This window comes from Tamandua tetradactyla, chromosome 20 (assembly GCF_023851605.1).
Source record: "Tamandua tetradactyla isolate mTamTet1 chromosome 20, mTamTet1.pri, whole genome shotgun sequence".
Taxonomy (NCBI): domain Eukaryota; kingdom Metazoa; phylum Chordata; class Mammalia; order Pilosa; family Myrmecophagidae; genus Tamandua; species Tamandua tetradactyla.
Genome location: NC_135346.1, coordinates 27,107,372 through 27,122,772, shown reverse-complemented (window position 1 = coordinate 27,122,772; position 15,401 = coordinate 27,107,372). Strand labels below are relative to the sequence as shown.

General features: G+C 35.7%; 2 protein-coding genes and 1 non-coding gene across 21 annotated transcripts in view; 1 reads left to right on the top strand and 2 right to left on the bottom strand.

The window, feature by feature from the left end:
• Positions 1–1,352: 1,352 nt before the first annotated feature.
• On the bottom strand, positions 1,353–1,484 carry LOC143665062 (small nucleolar RNA SNORA24). Its single transcript, XR_013166737.1, has one exon. It is a non-coding gene; the product is annotated as a small nucleolar RNA SNORA24 (small nucleolar RNA).
• A 270-nt stretch (positions 1,485–1,754) lies between these two features.
• GPR151 (G protein-coupled receptor 151) lies at positions 1,755–3,014 on the top strand. Its single transcript, XM_077138058.1, is given in 1 exon segment — positions 1,755–3,014. A coding segment is annotated over 1 exon segment (1,260 nt).
• Positions 3,015–6,394: 3,380 nt separating this feature from the next.
• Positions 6,395–15,401, bottom strand: part of TCERG1 (transcription elongation regulator 1) — a 77,632-nt gene continuing 68,625 nt past the window's right edge. For 17 of the 19 annotated variants that reach the window (XM_077137328.1, XM_077137326.1, XM_077137327.1 and 14 more), the window contains 6 exons: positions 13,936–14,100; positions 13,423–13,605; positions 10,958–11,137; positions 10,159–10,242; positions 8,647–8,747; positions 6,395–7,467 (listed from right to left, as the gene is read on the bottom strand). In XM_077137328.1, the coding sequence (XP_076993443.1) occupies positions 7,266–7,467; positions 8,647–8,747; positions 10,159–10,242; positions 10,958–11,137; positions 13,423–13,605; positions 13,936–14,100 (915 nt within the window). In that variant the 3' untranslated portion in view covers positions 6,395–7,265. Of the gene's footprint in view, positions 7,468–7,735; positions 7,830–8,646; positions 8,748–10,158; positions 10,243–10,957; positions 11,153–13,422; positions 13,606–13,935; positions 14,101–15,401 lie in introns of those variants that run through there. The other 2 variants (XR_013166241.1, XM_077137341.1) reach the window with 2 other exon arrangements.

Sequence of the window (15,401 nt, the reverse complement as noted above, 5' to 3'; positions counted from 1 at the left end):
CTCTGCATTTTTCTCCCATAAGATAGCAGTAGGTTCCATCCCCCCAAACATGGTGCAGTTTAGGTTTAAGGATATCTCATTGCCCACAGTACTAATTGGGAGTCACTGTACATTGTTGGGACCCTTCGGGATATGGGTGTAGCTTTTCTAGTCCCAAGGCATTGTCACAGGTACAACCACTTTCCAGCAGGCAAGGAATAGGAAAAAAAAACAAGAAAAAAACAACATCATTTCAGCTTTACCTATAGCTGTATTAGCACCTATTTATTGGCTTGAGATTTTGAGGAATTTTCAAACGTCACCCTCTCATTTTTCTGAGAAAAAAATGGTGAAGCAGAACCTAAAACTCTTTGCCCAGCACACTCTGCTGTATCATACTAAATATTTATGATTTAGCGCATCAGTAAATCTGATAGGAATTATTCTCTGAAAAGAAGTTGAAGTCACCATTTGCTTGCCTTCTTCCCCATCACTTGTCGGAAGGTCTTATTAGCATGTAAACCTATTCTAATTCAGAACTCTAAAATCCCCTCTTAAAAGCACTTAATAGTTAGATAAAACATAGTAATCCATAACTAGATTTTTTATTAGGAATTCTTTCCAAATCTCCTTTTCATTACTCAGCTGTGTTTAGTCTCAGCCAGCTGTCCATGAGGAGGGGATGGTGGTGAGGATGGGTAAAGAAGCAGCTCATCTTTGCGAGGTGGACGGCAAGGGAAGGCAGCACAGGCTTAAAACAGCAGTTCTCAAAGCATGATCTCAATCTGTAGTATCAACATCCCCAGAAACTTTTTTAGAAATGCAAATTCCAGGGCCCTATTACAGACCTACTGGATCAAGCCATCCAAATGATTCTGATATCACTCAAGCCTAACAGACTTGGTTGTTCAGAGAATTACAATTTGTTTGCCGGATTACAGACCCCAGACAGGATTTTAGTTACCTTTATTGGCTTTAGTGACGCCCCAGGAACATAATCCACTTTCACGAAGGCTCTCATTTATCATTGATGGTCTTTTATTACTCCACACGGCTGACTTAAACAAAAAAAATTATAATGAAGCATCCATTTCAATCTGTTTAAATATTATGTTTTAGTTCATTAAAAGCAACATTTAGGTCTATATTAAAAATATAGCCCCGATACTTCCCAGAACATTTTTCACAACATAAGACAAAATCAAGTTTGATGATCCATTGCAAGATACTGAATAAGACTTCACCTTTATCACTATGGGTTTCTTGAAATCTTATCTTTTCCATCATCCATTGGGAGCATTAGTCCAGCTTCAGAAACATTCACAGAAAAGTTTGTCCAATAACTCAGCACACAACAGGTTTTTAACAGTGAAGAATGTTACTTGGGCAAGTCAGAATCTGATACCAATTAAACGGTGACAGATTTGCCAATAAATAAGAATATGCTCTTCTATGGCTAGGAAAGGGAGACTGCCACGGCTGACAGGTCTCAAAGATACATGGAGAGCTGACAATTTGATATTAGACTTGCTAATGAGCAGCAATCGTGGGCTCCTGCTGCCTGTCATTCAGTGCAGTCACAGGTATATCATATGCAGCAGAGATGAGCTTGCCAGTCAAGCTTCTTCCATTGTCTGCGCTCAGGAAATAAGAAAGGGGAGGGTCCAGAGGTGTCATTTGACACTGACAGCAGAGTATTTATTCCTATGCAAGAGAACCAAGGCAGAAAGATAAGGCTAAATAAGCTAATTTCAGTAGAGCGGATGGAAAAGGTGATGGTGGTAGCTGCCTTTGCAGATTGAAACTCCAGCACCATGAACATGTCCATTGCTCACCTCCACTTCGCCGGAGGGTACCTGCCCTCTGATTCCAAGGACTGGAGGACCATCGTCCTGGCTCTCTTAGTGGCTGTCTGCCTGGTGGGCATCGTGGGGAACCTGTGTGTGATTGGCATTCTCCTTCACAGTGCTTGGAAAGGGAAGCCATCCATGACCCATTCTCTGATTCTGAACCTCAGCCTGACTGATCTCTCCCTTCTGCTCTTTTCTGCACCTGTCCGGGCTAAAGCATATTCCAAAGATATCTGGGATCTCGGCTGGTTTGTCTGCAAGTCCTCTGACTGGTTCATCCACACGTGCATGGCAGCCAAGAGCCTGACAATTGTTGCAGTGGCCAAAGTATGCTTCATGTATGCAAGTGATCCAGCCAAGCAAGTAAGTATCCACAACTGCACCACCTGGTCAGTGCTGGCAGTCATCTGGGCTGTGGCTAGCCTGTTACCCCTGCCAGAATGGTTTTTTAGCACCACCAGGAATCATGCAAGTGTGGAAATGTGCATTATGGATGTACCAGCTGTGGCTGAAAAGTTCATGTCTCTATTTAGTAAGCTCTACCCCATTTTAGTATTTTGCCTTCCATTATTCTTTGCCAGCATTTATTTCTGGAGAGCTTTTGGACAATGTAAAAAACGAGGAACTAAGACTCAAAATCTTAGAAACCAGATTCGTTCAAAGGAATTAACAGTGATGTTGCTGAGCATCACCATCACCTCCAGTATTCTGTGGCTCCCTGAATGGATAGCTTGGCTGTGGGTATGGCATCTGAAGGCTGGACGCATGACTCCACCACAAGGTTTCATAGCCTTGTCCCAGGTCCTAATGTATTCCATTTCTTCAGCAAACCCCCTCCTTTTCCTACTGATGTCAGAAGAGCTCAAGGAAGGCTTGAAAGGCTTATGGAAATGGATGATAACCAAAAAATCTCCAATTGCCTCAGAGTCTCAGGAAACACCAGCTGGTAATTCAAAGGTCCTTCCCAACAATGCTCCATCTCCAGAGTCTTCTACGTCCACACCAGAGAATGAGAACGCTGGCTCTCCCTCCTCCGACCAAGAGAAAACCGGAAAAGCAGAGACTGCCATCCTCCCTGATGTAGAACAGTTTTGGCATGAGAGGGACACAGTCCCTTCTGTACAAGAAAATGACCCTATCCCCTGGGAACATGAAGATCAAAATACAGGGGCTTGTGAAAAATAGATGGTTTCTAAGCAAAACAAATAGCAATTATTGTATTTACTTGTACTGCTTATCAATACTGCTGACTTTATAAAACACGATAAAATTATTAGGAATTTTAAAAATGTCTCACATCCTGCATTTTAAAACTGCAATTTGGTAAGTAGAACACAATGTAAGGAGTAAAAACGTTTTACAATTGCAACTTGGCTGTACAAAGAATTCACTTTAAGTGCTGTGTACTAGAAAGTCCAGCTATTTTGTGACTTTAAAAAAAAATTTTTTTTTTAATTGGGCATCCCTTAGGATCAGCCCCTTACTGGCTGGAGTAGAATTTATTTCTAACAAAGTCAACCACGCTGTCTGGGAGATGAACCCCTTCACCTTAAGTTTCTTCCTAATTTCACCTACCATATTTTATTCCACATAGCCAAAGCTCAAAATCTATTTAAAAGAAATTTTTCTTTAATATGGAGTAAATTTTCCTTAATGAATTACTTTCACATAATTGATGTTAATTTATTTAATGAAAATTCATAACCAAATTTTCATGACCAAAGATTACAGAATAAGCAATAATACCCTAATTCCAATTCTGGACTAATTTCAAACTAACGGCTATTTTTGGGCTAAGTTTAAATATATTTAAACTTTGCCTTACACCAAACTTGCTTCACTGATATTTTGAAAGCCATTTCTGAGTCTTCAGTTTTTCCATAAGGATTCTGGTCACCCAACATGATATTCTATATCTTGATATGAAGAACTTAAAAGTTGCCCTTCACCTCCTAAATCTACCTACTCCATGAAAATGCAGGTGGTAGTTCTTATTCTCCTATATGGTGGAATCTATTCCTCCCAATATCTCCTTTCTCTCAAGATAAACTATCAGCAACAGTTATTAACATGGGTATTAACAAATGATTAAAGGCCACCCTCATGTATAAAGGGAGGGATGAAGATGGTGATCTTTCTTTTAAATGGCATTAAATTTAACAGTAACACAATTTGAACACTGCTCAACGTTTTAGAATACCTCACGTTAAGTTGTAAAAATGATCAACATTAAAATGAGCATGAGTACTGAATCATATTGTTCTTTTTAGTCTCCAGTGTCTTGGAGCAATTAGAAAGAAAAACCTGAAATTCTGGAACTATAACCCATAACAAACTCAACAATCTGTTCTGTACCCACTTGTTAAACAGTACTTTGAAATTTATTGTTTTGTATATATATTTCACAATTTAAAAATGACCAAGATTAATAAAAGGAAAAACCAGATTAATATGAAAAAGATGGACTTCAACTGTTACAAGACAGAGAATCTGGCTGAAAAATAGAAAATAAAAAGGACAAGGTGAATGCAGCAAGAAAAGCATTGAAGTAAAATTTTGTATTTTGGGACATATGGTTAAAATTTTAACAGACAATAACTGTTCATTTTGTAATAAGGTAAAGCATACCCAATAAAATATAATGGTTATGATATACTTCTATTATAGGAATATAATAAGGACACAAATCCACGACTCCTGATTATTTTTTTTTTTTTTTTTTAAAGAGAGAGGGAGGAAGGGAAGGAAAGACAGAGAGAAGGAAGGAAGGATGGAAGAAAGGGAAACATCTTTAAACATTTTCTTGTTTTATTGTATTTTGTTTGTTTTTTTACATGGGCTGGGGCCGGGAATCGAACCGAGGTCCTCCGGCATGGCAGGCAAGCACTTTGCCCGCTGAGCCACCGCGGCCCGCCCCTCCTGATTATTTTATACTGGAACTCTGAGGGTTTTTTTTCCACTTGATTCTCTCATGAAAGAAAATGTTCCCTAAGGGCAATTTGAAATACAAAGAATATGCTGTGAAATGAACAATTACAATTTTTTGTTGTATTTAAAAAAAAATTCAGTCAGTAGGTTTTTGGTTTGTTTTTACATGTGTGTTTACAAACTTTATTTGAGGCTCAGAAAATCAAAAGTACAATATAATCCAAGTATCCAAAATACTATTTTGTGATGCAATACTCATAAGGGGATTACTTTTAAAATTATCAGTCAGGAACTATTTGAATTAAAGACTTTTATGCTCATTATATATATAGTATTGTAGCAGGTAAGCTTTCAGTGTTTGAAACTTCAACTTGCAAGCAAATAAAAGCAATTTTTATTTAATTCAGAGAGTTTTTGGAGGCTTTACATTGTCTTTGTCTTGAATTATCATTTCAAAATCATTATTTGGCTTTATGGGGCTTTATGAGGAAGTCTGACCTTAACACTAGCACAGGTCTCAGATTAAGATAAATCATAATTCAAGATTTGCTGTGCTCTAAACACTAGAATACAATGTAATTACATTAAATCTTTCACTAAGAATCTGATACAAAAAGTCCTGACTTGATCCCCCCCAAAAAAACCTGCACAGAAAAGTCTGATTTGTACTATGAATAAAACCCAAATATTTAAAAATAACAGAACATTATTCTAGATATCACCAAAACCATTTTCTTCACATTTCTGTACTGTGAAAAACAGAATGCAGTAAAATTATTGTAATGGAGAATAACAAAATAAGGAATTCTAAAAACTTCACCTTTATTGGACAGTCATATCTATAATAGCTGTATCCCTTTTGGTAAATGCACCAGCTTCATTCCTCAAAGAACTTAAAAATAATTTCCTGTATTTGTAAGATGACCTTATAAAATGAGTTTACAGATTAAGACTTCAGTCTCATAATCAATTCAAGGTCTCTACATACAGAGTTCACTTAATGTCTATGGCACTTAATATATTTAAGCTAACTATTAATATAGATATGTATATGTATATATATACACACATATGTATTATATGTATACCTATAACAGCAAAATCTCAAGAGATTTTGGTACAATCATAATAGATGTGAGATAAGAGGGAAAATAAATTACCCCATTAACATATTTTCTTAAACATTTTATTTATGTGGCACTATGAAAGTGGAAACTTATGAAGGAAGAATGGAGAGATCTTTTCAAACTAAGGAGGTAATAATGCTGGAAAGAACAATTGGAAATTAAGGTAAAGTTTCAGGGTGTGATCTGCATGACACATTGAAAGTTTGCTGAAAAGAGACAAAGTATCAATATGTTAAAAGAAAAAAGCAAGAAAACAAAAAACCCTGGCATGTTCCATGCTATGAAGCAATGGAGATATTGCTAAGAGACTACCTACCAACAAGGTTCTTTAGACTTTTCTTCCCTTTTACACTGTAAATAATTTATTATTATATTCAAAGCCTTTAAAACCTGCAATATTCAAGATTTCAAGTCAACTTCCTTTATGCCAAACTACAATTGCTGCTTCTTGTAAGAACAGATTTCAAATGTTTTTATACATTTTGAAACAATAATCATGTACAATCCACATATATAAAAAGGATTGGTTTATTGTAGTTCAAATACATAAACTGAACATCCAAACATCTTAAACTTACTGTAGGAACAAAAGTTTAACATTCAAACAGGAGTATAGTTTACAGGGAACACCCAAAAAAGTAATTTGTTGCCTAATTCAGAATATTGATAAAGATCACTTAATGGTGAATAAAATGTCTTTGACCAGCAGCCCTATTCTGGCCAACATGTTAGTTAATGACCATAGTTTCACACCTGAGAAGAAATTACTAAATCTTCTCTTAGGCTAAACAACAAAATTTGGCCTACTATTTAGAGGGGATAATCAAAAGCATATAAGTGAACAAATAAAACTAAACTGTTCTTTAGAGACAAAGGTAAAAGCATGTCCATTATAATAATCTTAGCCTCTGGAAGATAATTCAGTTTTCAGTGTTTTATCTTTTACCCGCTTTAAAAAACAAAATCAAAACAAAACAACCCCCAACTAAGGTTTTTTTGGAGTCTGTGGTATTTGCATCTTACAAGTTCAAACCACAAATGCTCTTACGTCTTGCATGTATAACACTGCTAGGAAGAACGTCACCAAAAGTCACTGACTTCCACACCTCATAAAAGGATGATTTTTAGCTTCAAGATTTTAGATTTACTAGTGACAGCCTATATTTGAGTATGTATGTCAGTCATGCCACACAAAGAAAGCATAAATATTTCCAAAGTGTTCTCTGTTCAGAACTATTCACGAATGCTTCTCCTCCTGTTCATCAGATGGTTTTGCAATAGGTTGACTAATGCACATATATATATGTAAAAACCTGAAAATTGGCTCATGCAAGCGTTTTGAACTAATAGATACCCCTGTGGAATAATATTTTGTTCAGAACTATTTTGTTGATCGTCTTGTGGGTTCTGAGGCTGTGGGAGGTGGGGGTGGGCCCCGGCGATCCAGGTCATCAACATATGCCACAATCAGTTTACGCCTTTCCTCTGGTACACAGTCCAGTACTAGATACCGTTTGTCGTTCTGCAAAATTTTTTCTACATCTTTCAGGTGCTGATCAGATTCTTGGATTAGCTTTTTAGATCTGAAATAAGAGAAAGAAGTCCAGGGATTACTGACTGCTGTTCACAGGTCTTTCAGAAATGAGCTGGAAATGTCCATCTAGTTCCTAATTGTGTTTCCATTTTTTTTTTAAAGAAAAATTTCACTGCAGTGGTCACCTTTGTAAGTTGCCTCAGCAAAGACTCCAAGGAGTGAAAGGGCCTCAGAAGCTGAATTACCCTCCCACCCCTACTGGTGGTCCCTCCAGATCAGGGCTGAGGGTGGGTGGGTAAATCTTGCCCGTGCTGTACCTGTTCTGTGGATGAACAGAGGACTTCAGTCTGCGGGGCTGCCAATCCCAGCATCTTTCACAAGCTTTCACTTTCACATCTTTCACTAAATTAACTATAAAAATGTAGAAAGAAGTCTTACTTCACATCTAATTTAAAAGCCCAAGCTGATGCAAAACATTAAGGATCCTGACCAAAAAAATCCAAATGACAAAATACCTAAAAACCACACCCTCAGCACTAACTATCCTCCCAAGTGCACATGCCCTTCATTAAGATGTATCATTTTTTTCTTTTTAAAGGAAGCAAAGCTGGAGATTGAAACAAAAATGCTTTCCTGCATACTGATTGGTAAGCAATGTAAAACTGTTTTCCTGATGATAAATTGTTGGGAGTAAGAAAATATTTGGGTATGCTACAGAGAAATCTTAATTTTAAGATTCTGATTTTTATAATTAAAATATTTTATTTAACGTATCCAGCACACTGCTTTCCTCTGAGAACGATGATTTAAGCTACACCTAAGTAAATGATCAAGCTATAGAATGGTTCAACCATATTGACTAATCCATCAGAGGAAGCAAAGATAATTAATAATGAAGGATGTTTTTAAGTCTCTTAAGGAAATACAATCCACATATATTTGGGGGTACTCCTAAAAAAAAGCAGTGAAGTAAAAACAAAAGTACTTTTTAAAAACTGGATGGGTGGGTAACACAAAATAAGAATTGACATCTGGGCCCTTTCTTTAAAAAAAAAAAGTAATATAGGTATGGGCTGTATTTGGCCTTTGATAAAAGTTGGCTTCTTCTTATTCCTAAAAATTAATAATGTCAACTTGTGTGTGAATGCAAAGTATGCTTTGGCCATTAGAGTATAAAGGGCTAGTATAAAGACAAGACTGCCGATATGAAACATTTCATTGCACACACCTATATGTTATAAATTTGGTCTCTTTCAAAAGTGTCCTGAAGTCGGCTTTGGCTGTGATGTATTTGTCTCTGATGTATTCTTCAAACTCTCTTTGTTTTTTCTGCAAAAAAAGACAGTACAATTAAGAAAACCTCCGTTAATTCTCAATTTAACATCATTTATTAACTAGTAGTTTGTAAGTCACATCATAAAATAAAACACACTAACGAAAAAAGCAGAGTGCTGTTTTGTTTACATGAAATTCACTAAAATGCAAAATCTGTAATGCACATATTTAAGGCAAAACTCAAGAATGAGGAACTCTGTAATATATTAGCAGTAGCTAAAACTTGAAGGCTTGCTATGTGCTACCCTTTTGCTGAGTATATTTTATGACAATCACCTCATTTAATCTTCCTAACAACCTCAAGAGGTAGACACTTTTAAAAATAAGGAAATTAAGAGTTAAGTGTTCATTTCCTGTAAACTATATATATTATATATATATATAATATATATATATATATATATCTTTAAGCACAAAGACACTAATGTGGTATAATTTATGGTATATAACCAACTGTAAGATAACACACAGAACTTAAAGATGAAGCTAGCTTTCTAGTAAGTTCATGGTACAGAGTTATGAACTCTTTGGGCTTAAAAAATAAAGAACTTATTATCAACTCTAAACAGTCAGGAAAGTCAGAAACTGAGAGCTGAGTCTCTCTGGATGTAGTTTCCTCCAGAAGTTGCCTAAAGTGTGCCCTGTTCTTTTTGTTAAGTGCTTCAATATGTTCATTACAAAACTCTCGGCTCTCAGTCTACCACTCTTTCCCAGCCATGTAAATTTTGTAGTCCATATAAAAATCCAACTTATTAGGGTAGAACGGGGAGGAATATTAGTAGATCTATGTGTTCTCAGACTCCATACCTAGAGAAACTAACCAGGAAAGGGCAGCAGTGGGAAAGGCAGAACAGATAAAAGGACGAGGGATGAAATGGATGGTAGTAAGCAACACCTTCCTTGGCATCATTCACTACTTCAGACCCTGGGTGAATTTGATTACTAAAAGGGGTAAAAGTGTACCAGAACAGAGCTTGGCTTCTACAAACTTCATGTAGCTGAAAGGTTCCTCTATCCCAAAATCTCTGGAGCATACAAAAACTAGTAATCATGTTACAATTTTCTGCTAGAATGGCTTAAGAGTCAGGGTCTCTGATAGCCTAGTACCAACTGTCAACCTGAATATATTATATCTGTCTACTGGATCTCCTTGTACAATAAAAATAAACTATAGCTGCATTAAATCTCTATCATCTCCAAACACAGGCTTCAAGGGTTAAAACTGTTAATTCTCTATTGTGCTATCTTCTTAATATGTATATGCAAGAAACAAAATATGACCTTAGAACTCAGATTAATTTCCCATACACTTAAAAGGAAATTCACTTTAAAAAAAAATCAACTCATTTTGCTCAACACACTAAATATAACTAGCAGTAAAGTACAGACACAAAAAGCATCTTACCCGGTCACTTGAGGAAAACTTAATGCACCGAGGATCTTCTTTAATTATTTTTTTTACTTCTTTCCATGTGGATGTTAAGGTAATCTTTGAAAAGAAAAGTGAACAAAACATAAATATAACTCACTTTTATATAAGGAGTCAAACGGCAGCACATATGGTACATAATATTACACACTGACCTGCAATCTCTTGTAATGCCCAAGCGTAACTGGACTAGTTAGGGACAGGGAAGCAGCTTTAATGCAATTTCTTTTTGTTGGCTTGCCACAAGAGTTATTTTCATGGCCATACTTTGAAGGTGGCCTAAGACAATCACCTGCAAACCCTGTATTTACATGGGCAAACATCGTAACTTCTGAAGAAACCATCACCAAAAAGAGAGCAGATAAATAGGAACAAAACCTACATAATAAAGTGTACAAATTGCCAAAGAGGCCACAGTATAAAACTGAAAATGGAGCAAAAGAAGGAATCTAAATCTATTATCAGGATGGGATTACTGATCACAAGTAAGGAAGGGCATTTTAAGTCACCAGAGAAGCAGATATGAATTTGAAATCTGAAAAATGAAGCAATTCCTAAATAGATAAAAATTATGTGGAGAAAGGGAGAGAGGGGATAGTACATAAAACCCATGAGCGAGGAGGGGACGGAGGAGACAGTGACACAAAACCTATGAATTCTAGTAATGGATCTAAAGACCATGACACTAAAAATCTTTTCAATGTTTTACTTTTCAGAATTATTAATGAAGACTCATCGAGACTAAACTGGGAAAAAAGAAGAGATTCTCTCTCACCGCAGAAGTTTCATCCAGAAGCTGCCTAAAGTGCTCCCTCTTCTTTTTGGTAAGTGCTTCAATGTGTTCATTAAAAAGCTTCTCTTTCTCCTCTCTTTCCAACAAGGATCCAGATTCCCAACGGTGATCTTTTCGGAGAGTCCTCCGTGTATCAGACCATGACACATCTGAAGAACGTACCTAAAAACAGAGAACCTATATATCACTAAAGAGATTTGTCTTTTCACACTTCATCAATAAGCATCTCATTTATTTAGTTTAGGAATGATAAATGATTCTATTTTAAAAAGTTAGATTGTTCTGTTGTCTTTTTATTTTTTCTGAATTGATGCAAATTTTCTAAGAAATGATCATGATTATGAATATGCAACTATGTGATGATAGTGTGAATTACTGATTATATATGTCGAACAGAATGATCATATGTTTTTGTTCATTGTTATATTCTTTTTAAAAAATAATAAAAAAAGTTAGAATCAGTCAGAAAATAAATGACATTTTCTGAAAAATACATTCACTTGACCAGACTTATCTTATAAATGAATTCTGTGTTGAAAGGCCATTTTAAAAATAAAAAGCACTCTCAGAAAGTTCAGGACACTAAAAGTACCATTGAGTTAATCAACAATTAAGTTAATCAACATTTTCTATGGCTTAAGCTTCTGGTGACTCTACCTTAGTTAATAAGTCACAAAAACCTACTTTCACGAGTCAGAAATCTTGCCTCCCAGTGCTCACCAAGGCTATCAAATAAGGATTCAGAGGTGGGGAAGTATGAAGAGAAGCTATCCCCATCAACCATGGTCCCTAAGAATTTTAATAGCACTACAGTATTCTATTTATTTCTTTCCAACTTCTAATAAAAGAAATGGATAGGAATTAAAGAAAAAATATATTTTTGTCTTCTCATAGCACTCAGCAGTTCAAAATAAAAAAGAGCAACTCTCAATATATCTTAGACTCATACTTGGACTTATCAACTGTTTACTGTATAAGCAAAAATGAACACAGCCCAGAAGATAACAGAAGACATGAAGGGTCTGGCTGGTTCACCAATCAACAGAAAGGTATACTCTGCTGCTGCTAATGGCATTAAGAGTTAAGCCACACTGCTGCCAATGCTAACAAATATGGGAGACTGAAAAGTATAAAGGTAAGAAGAAAAATATAAAAATATTCAGGAGCGCATAAGCTCCTGAATACATCAGGTCAATACTGTGCCTGACACAGGGAATACAAAATTAGAAACACATCACCCCTTCATTCAAAGAGCTCACTTTTTGGGGGGAAGAGATGAGTTTGAAGCAAACAATTGTAATAAGAACTGCAGAGGTGTGTGCTAAATGCGGGGATGATAAAAAGAACAGTGTTATCAAATCTGCTTACATGGGTCAGAATCAAACTCACAGAAAAGATAACTTGAGGGCACTCCTGAAACAGGAGAAAGGTTGTCACTGCAGTGGGAACAGTATTTGAAAGCACTGTATAGGTGGAGGGATTGGTGTATGCAATGGTAAGATGGCAGGGCACATTAAAGGTAAGTTCAGTAAGGCTAGAGCTTAGGGAGGGAAGGGATGAAACCACAGGCAAAAAAGTGAGAGAGAAGGAATGAACCATCTTTTATAGTATGTTAAGGAGCTTTAATCTGACCTGTAGGCAACTGCTGGAATCCTTACCTGCTCTAAGGAACTAGGAGAGTGACAAAATCAGAATTGCTTTTTATAAAGATTTCTGCTATTGCATTAAGGAGGATGAATTTGGGGAAATACCAAAGGCAGGGAGAGAAATTAGGAAATTACTCTAATTGTCCAGCAAATGGCAGAGCAACAGTAGTATTGAGAAGCACTCCATTAAAAGAGAGAAAAGAAATAGGAGAAAAGAGAGAAAGTAAAAGAGAAGAGGAAACAATAGAAAAATGGCACAGAAAAAAGCAGTCTGGGGCCATTCTGTGTAGGCATGAAAAACCCTACATATCTCAACAACCCTATGGGGTAATGAAGAAGGATTTTCAAGAAATGTTCAGGGTATCTCCTGGGGTCAGTGTACCTCCAGTCTTACAGATCATACCATCTACACACCTTTTAATGATTTAGGGTATCACCTTTTAATGATTTAAATCATTAAAAGGTTAAATTATGTTCAGCACACTTGGTTTATTAATATGGCAGGTAAATCTGTAATAGTTTGAAATGATGACTACAATCAAGAATAAAAAATACAGTTTTGAAACTAAAAAATTATGAATGCATTATATGCAAAACATCTAACTTATGAATATACAATATCAAGGGTTTACTATTTTAACAAGTGTTGATACTGAGTACTCTCTCTTATAATGCTTTATAAGTAACTTGCCAAATTATATCTCAGTCAACTTAAAGAACACTAAAATGTTCATAATGAGGTATTACAAGATTTCGAATATCAGGTACTTCAAAGGAAAAAAGTAGAAGATTAACATTCACCATGTCAGAAAGAAGAGCCTTGAAATTCTGGATAGCTTCTTCTCGTTTGTGTTGCTCTCTCTCTCGATCTATTTCTTTTGTTTGTTCTGAACGAGCTTTTTGAACCTCCCTTTCTCGTTCTCGAAGGCTTGCCTCGATGCGAGCTTGCCTTTCAAGCTCCTTTTCTTTTTCTGAGTCTAAATTCTGTAAAGTAAAATTAAATTATCCTTCTTACTGACTCCATCAAAATGTCTTCACAGAACAACCAGTTTGCCAAATAAAAAATTTCATACCTAGTTCTTATGAAGAATATATCTCCCCTTCAAATTAACTACTAGGGATAATATAAGAATGCCAAAAAATTGTCATACCTAGTTCTTACGAAGAATTTATCTCCCCTTCAAATGAACTACTAGGGATAATATAAGAATGCCAACAGAAAAAATTCCAAATCCCCAAACAGCAACAAATACTTTATAATACCAGTAAGGGATTTTATTATTCCATGGTAAAAGCATGAGTAAACACAGTTACCTTGGCTATTTTTTCAATGTACTGCTTGAAAAGGTCTTCTCTCATTGATGAACTATCCACTGCTTTATAACGTGGATCACCTTCTACTTTGTCTTTTACTTTGCTCCATCGAGACTGACTGTCCAAGTGATGATTAGATAATAGTTCAAAGAAGTCCGACTTAATCTATATTATAAAATAGGTGGGATAGGGAAAAAATAATGTTCCATGAATTAGTCCTCATATCATTTCATTTTAAATGTTTGAAAGCAGGGGGAAAATCTTCACTTACCTTAAAGGAGAGAATAATAACTGCTGAATGCATTTATTTAGAGTAGAATTAAACTTGAGTGAAAGAAAATATCAGAGTTGCTCTTTTGTGAGAAATATAAAAATCTACCATGCATAAGGCTCTCATTTAAATCTGCCAAACTCAAGATAAATGATTCTCCAATGAAGCTAACTCAAATACAGAACTTCCATGTTTTCAGAGGGAACATGAATTTGCACTGAGCTGCAATTATTTTTAGCTAAGTTTCAGCATAATCAATTGATTAGAAAGTACTTTACAACATTAAGATGGTTGTTTATTTAATTTTAAATAAATAAACATTATTTATTTTAAAAAGCTAGATGAACGAAGGGGGTTAGAAAGTAGTTGAACACAAACAGCACGTGTTACATTATTGTAAACTTGAACCTACACTGTCAAATGTCTAGAATCAACAAAACTAGGGTACAATTTTGTATTTTAATAATTAAAAAAAAAAACAGTGCCTGTACCTTGATACTTAAGAAAATTACAGAAGAATTTCTATTTAGGTCATAATTATCACTACTAAAAAACTCCCAAATTGTATTTTTGTTCTTTCACATAGAGAGGAATAAGTGAGTTGTTTTTTGGGGGGGTGGGGGGTGGGGGGTGGGGGAGTGTGCATGGTCCAGGAATCAAACCCGGGTCTTCCACATGAAAGGTGAGCATTCTACTACTGAACTGCTTATGCACCTGTAATATTTATTTTTATGTATCCATGAAGACATAACTGTTCTAAAACATTAATCTCATTTATATAATGAGACCCTGTTAAGAACTTCTTCCCTATACAAATTAAATATTCTACCCTCCCAACATGACCTAGAATTCAGGATGTGTGTACACAAAAGTAAGCGAATCATTTCTTTTGCTCATTCCAATCCTATCACTTCTCCTTACAACTTCATTTCTTGTATTACAGGATTAAGGGGGAGGCTGATGTCCTTTCTGCCTGACACAAGGTTCTAACAAAGAGTTTCTGCATCAGACAATTTAAAAACGAGAGCTAATCATCTATGGATTCCTCCACTACTAAACTCCATTCCTGCCTTTGTTTAGATAATTTATAAATGATAATTTATAAACTCATAAACCCAGTATTTCCAGACAGTGATTAAGAAACCACAAGATGTAATAGATACCTTGTATCTGACATGATGAACACCCAAATTCC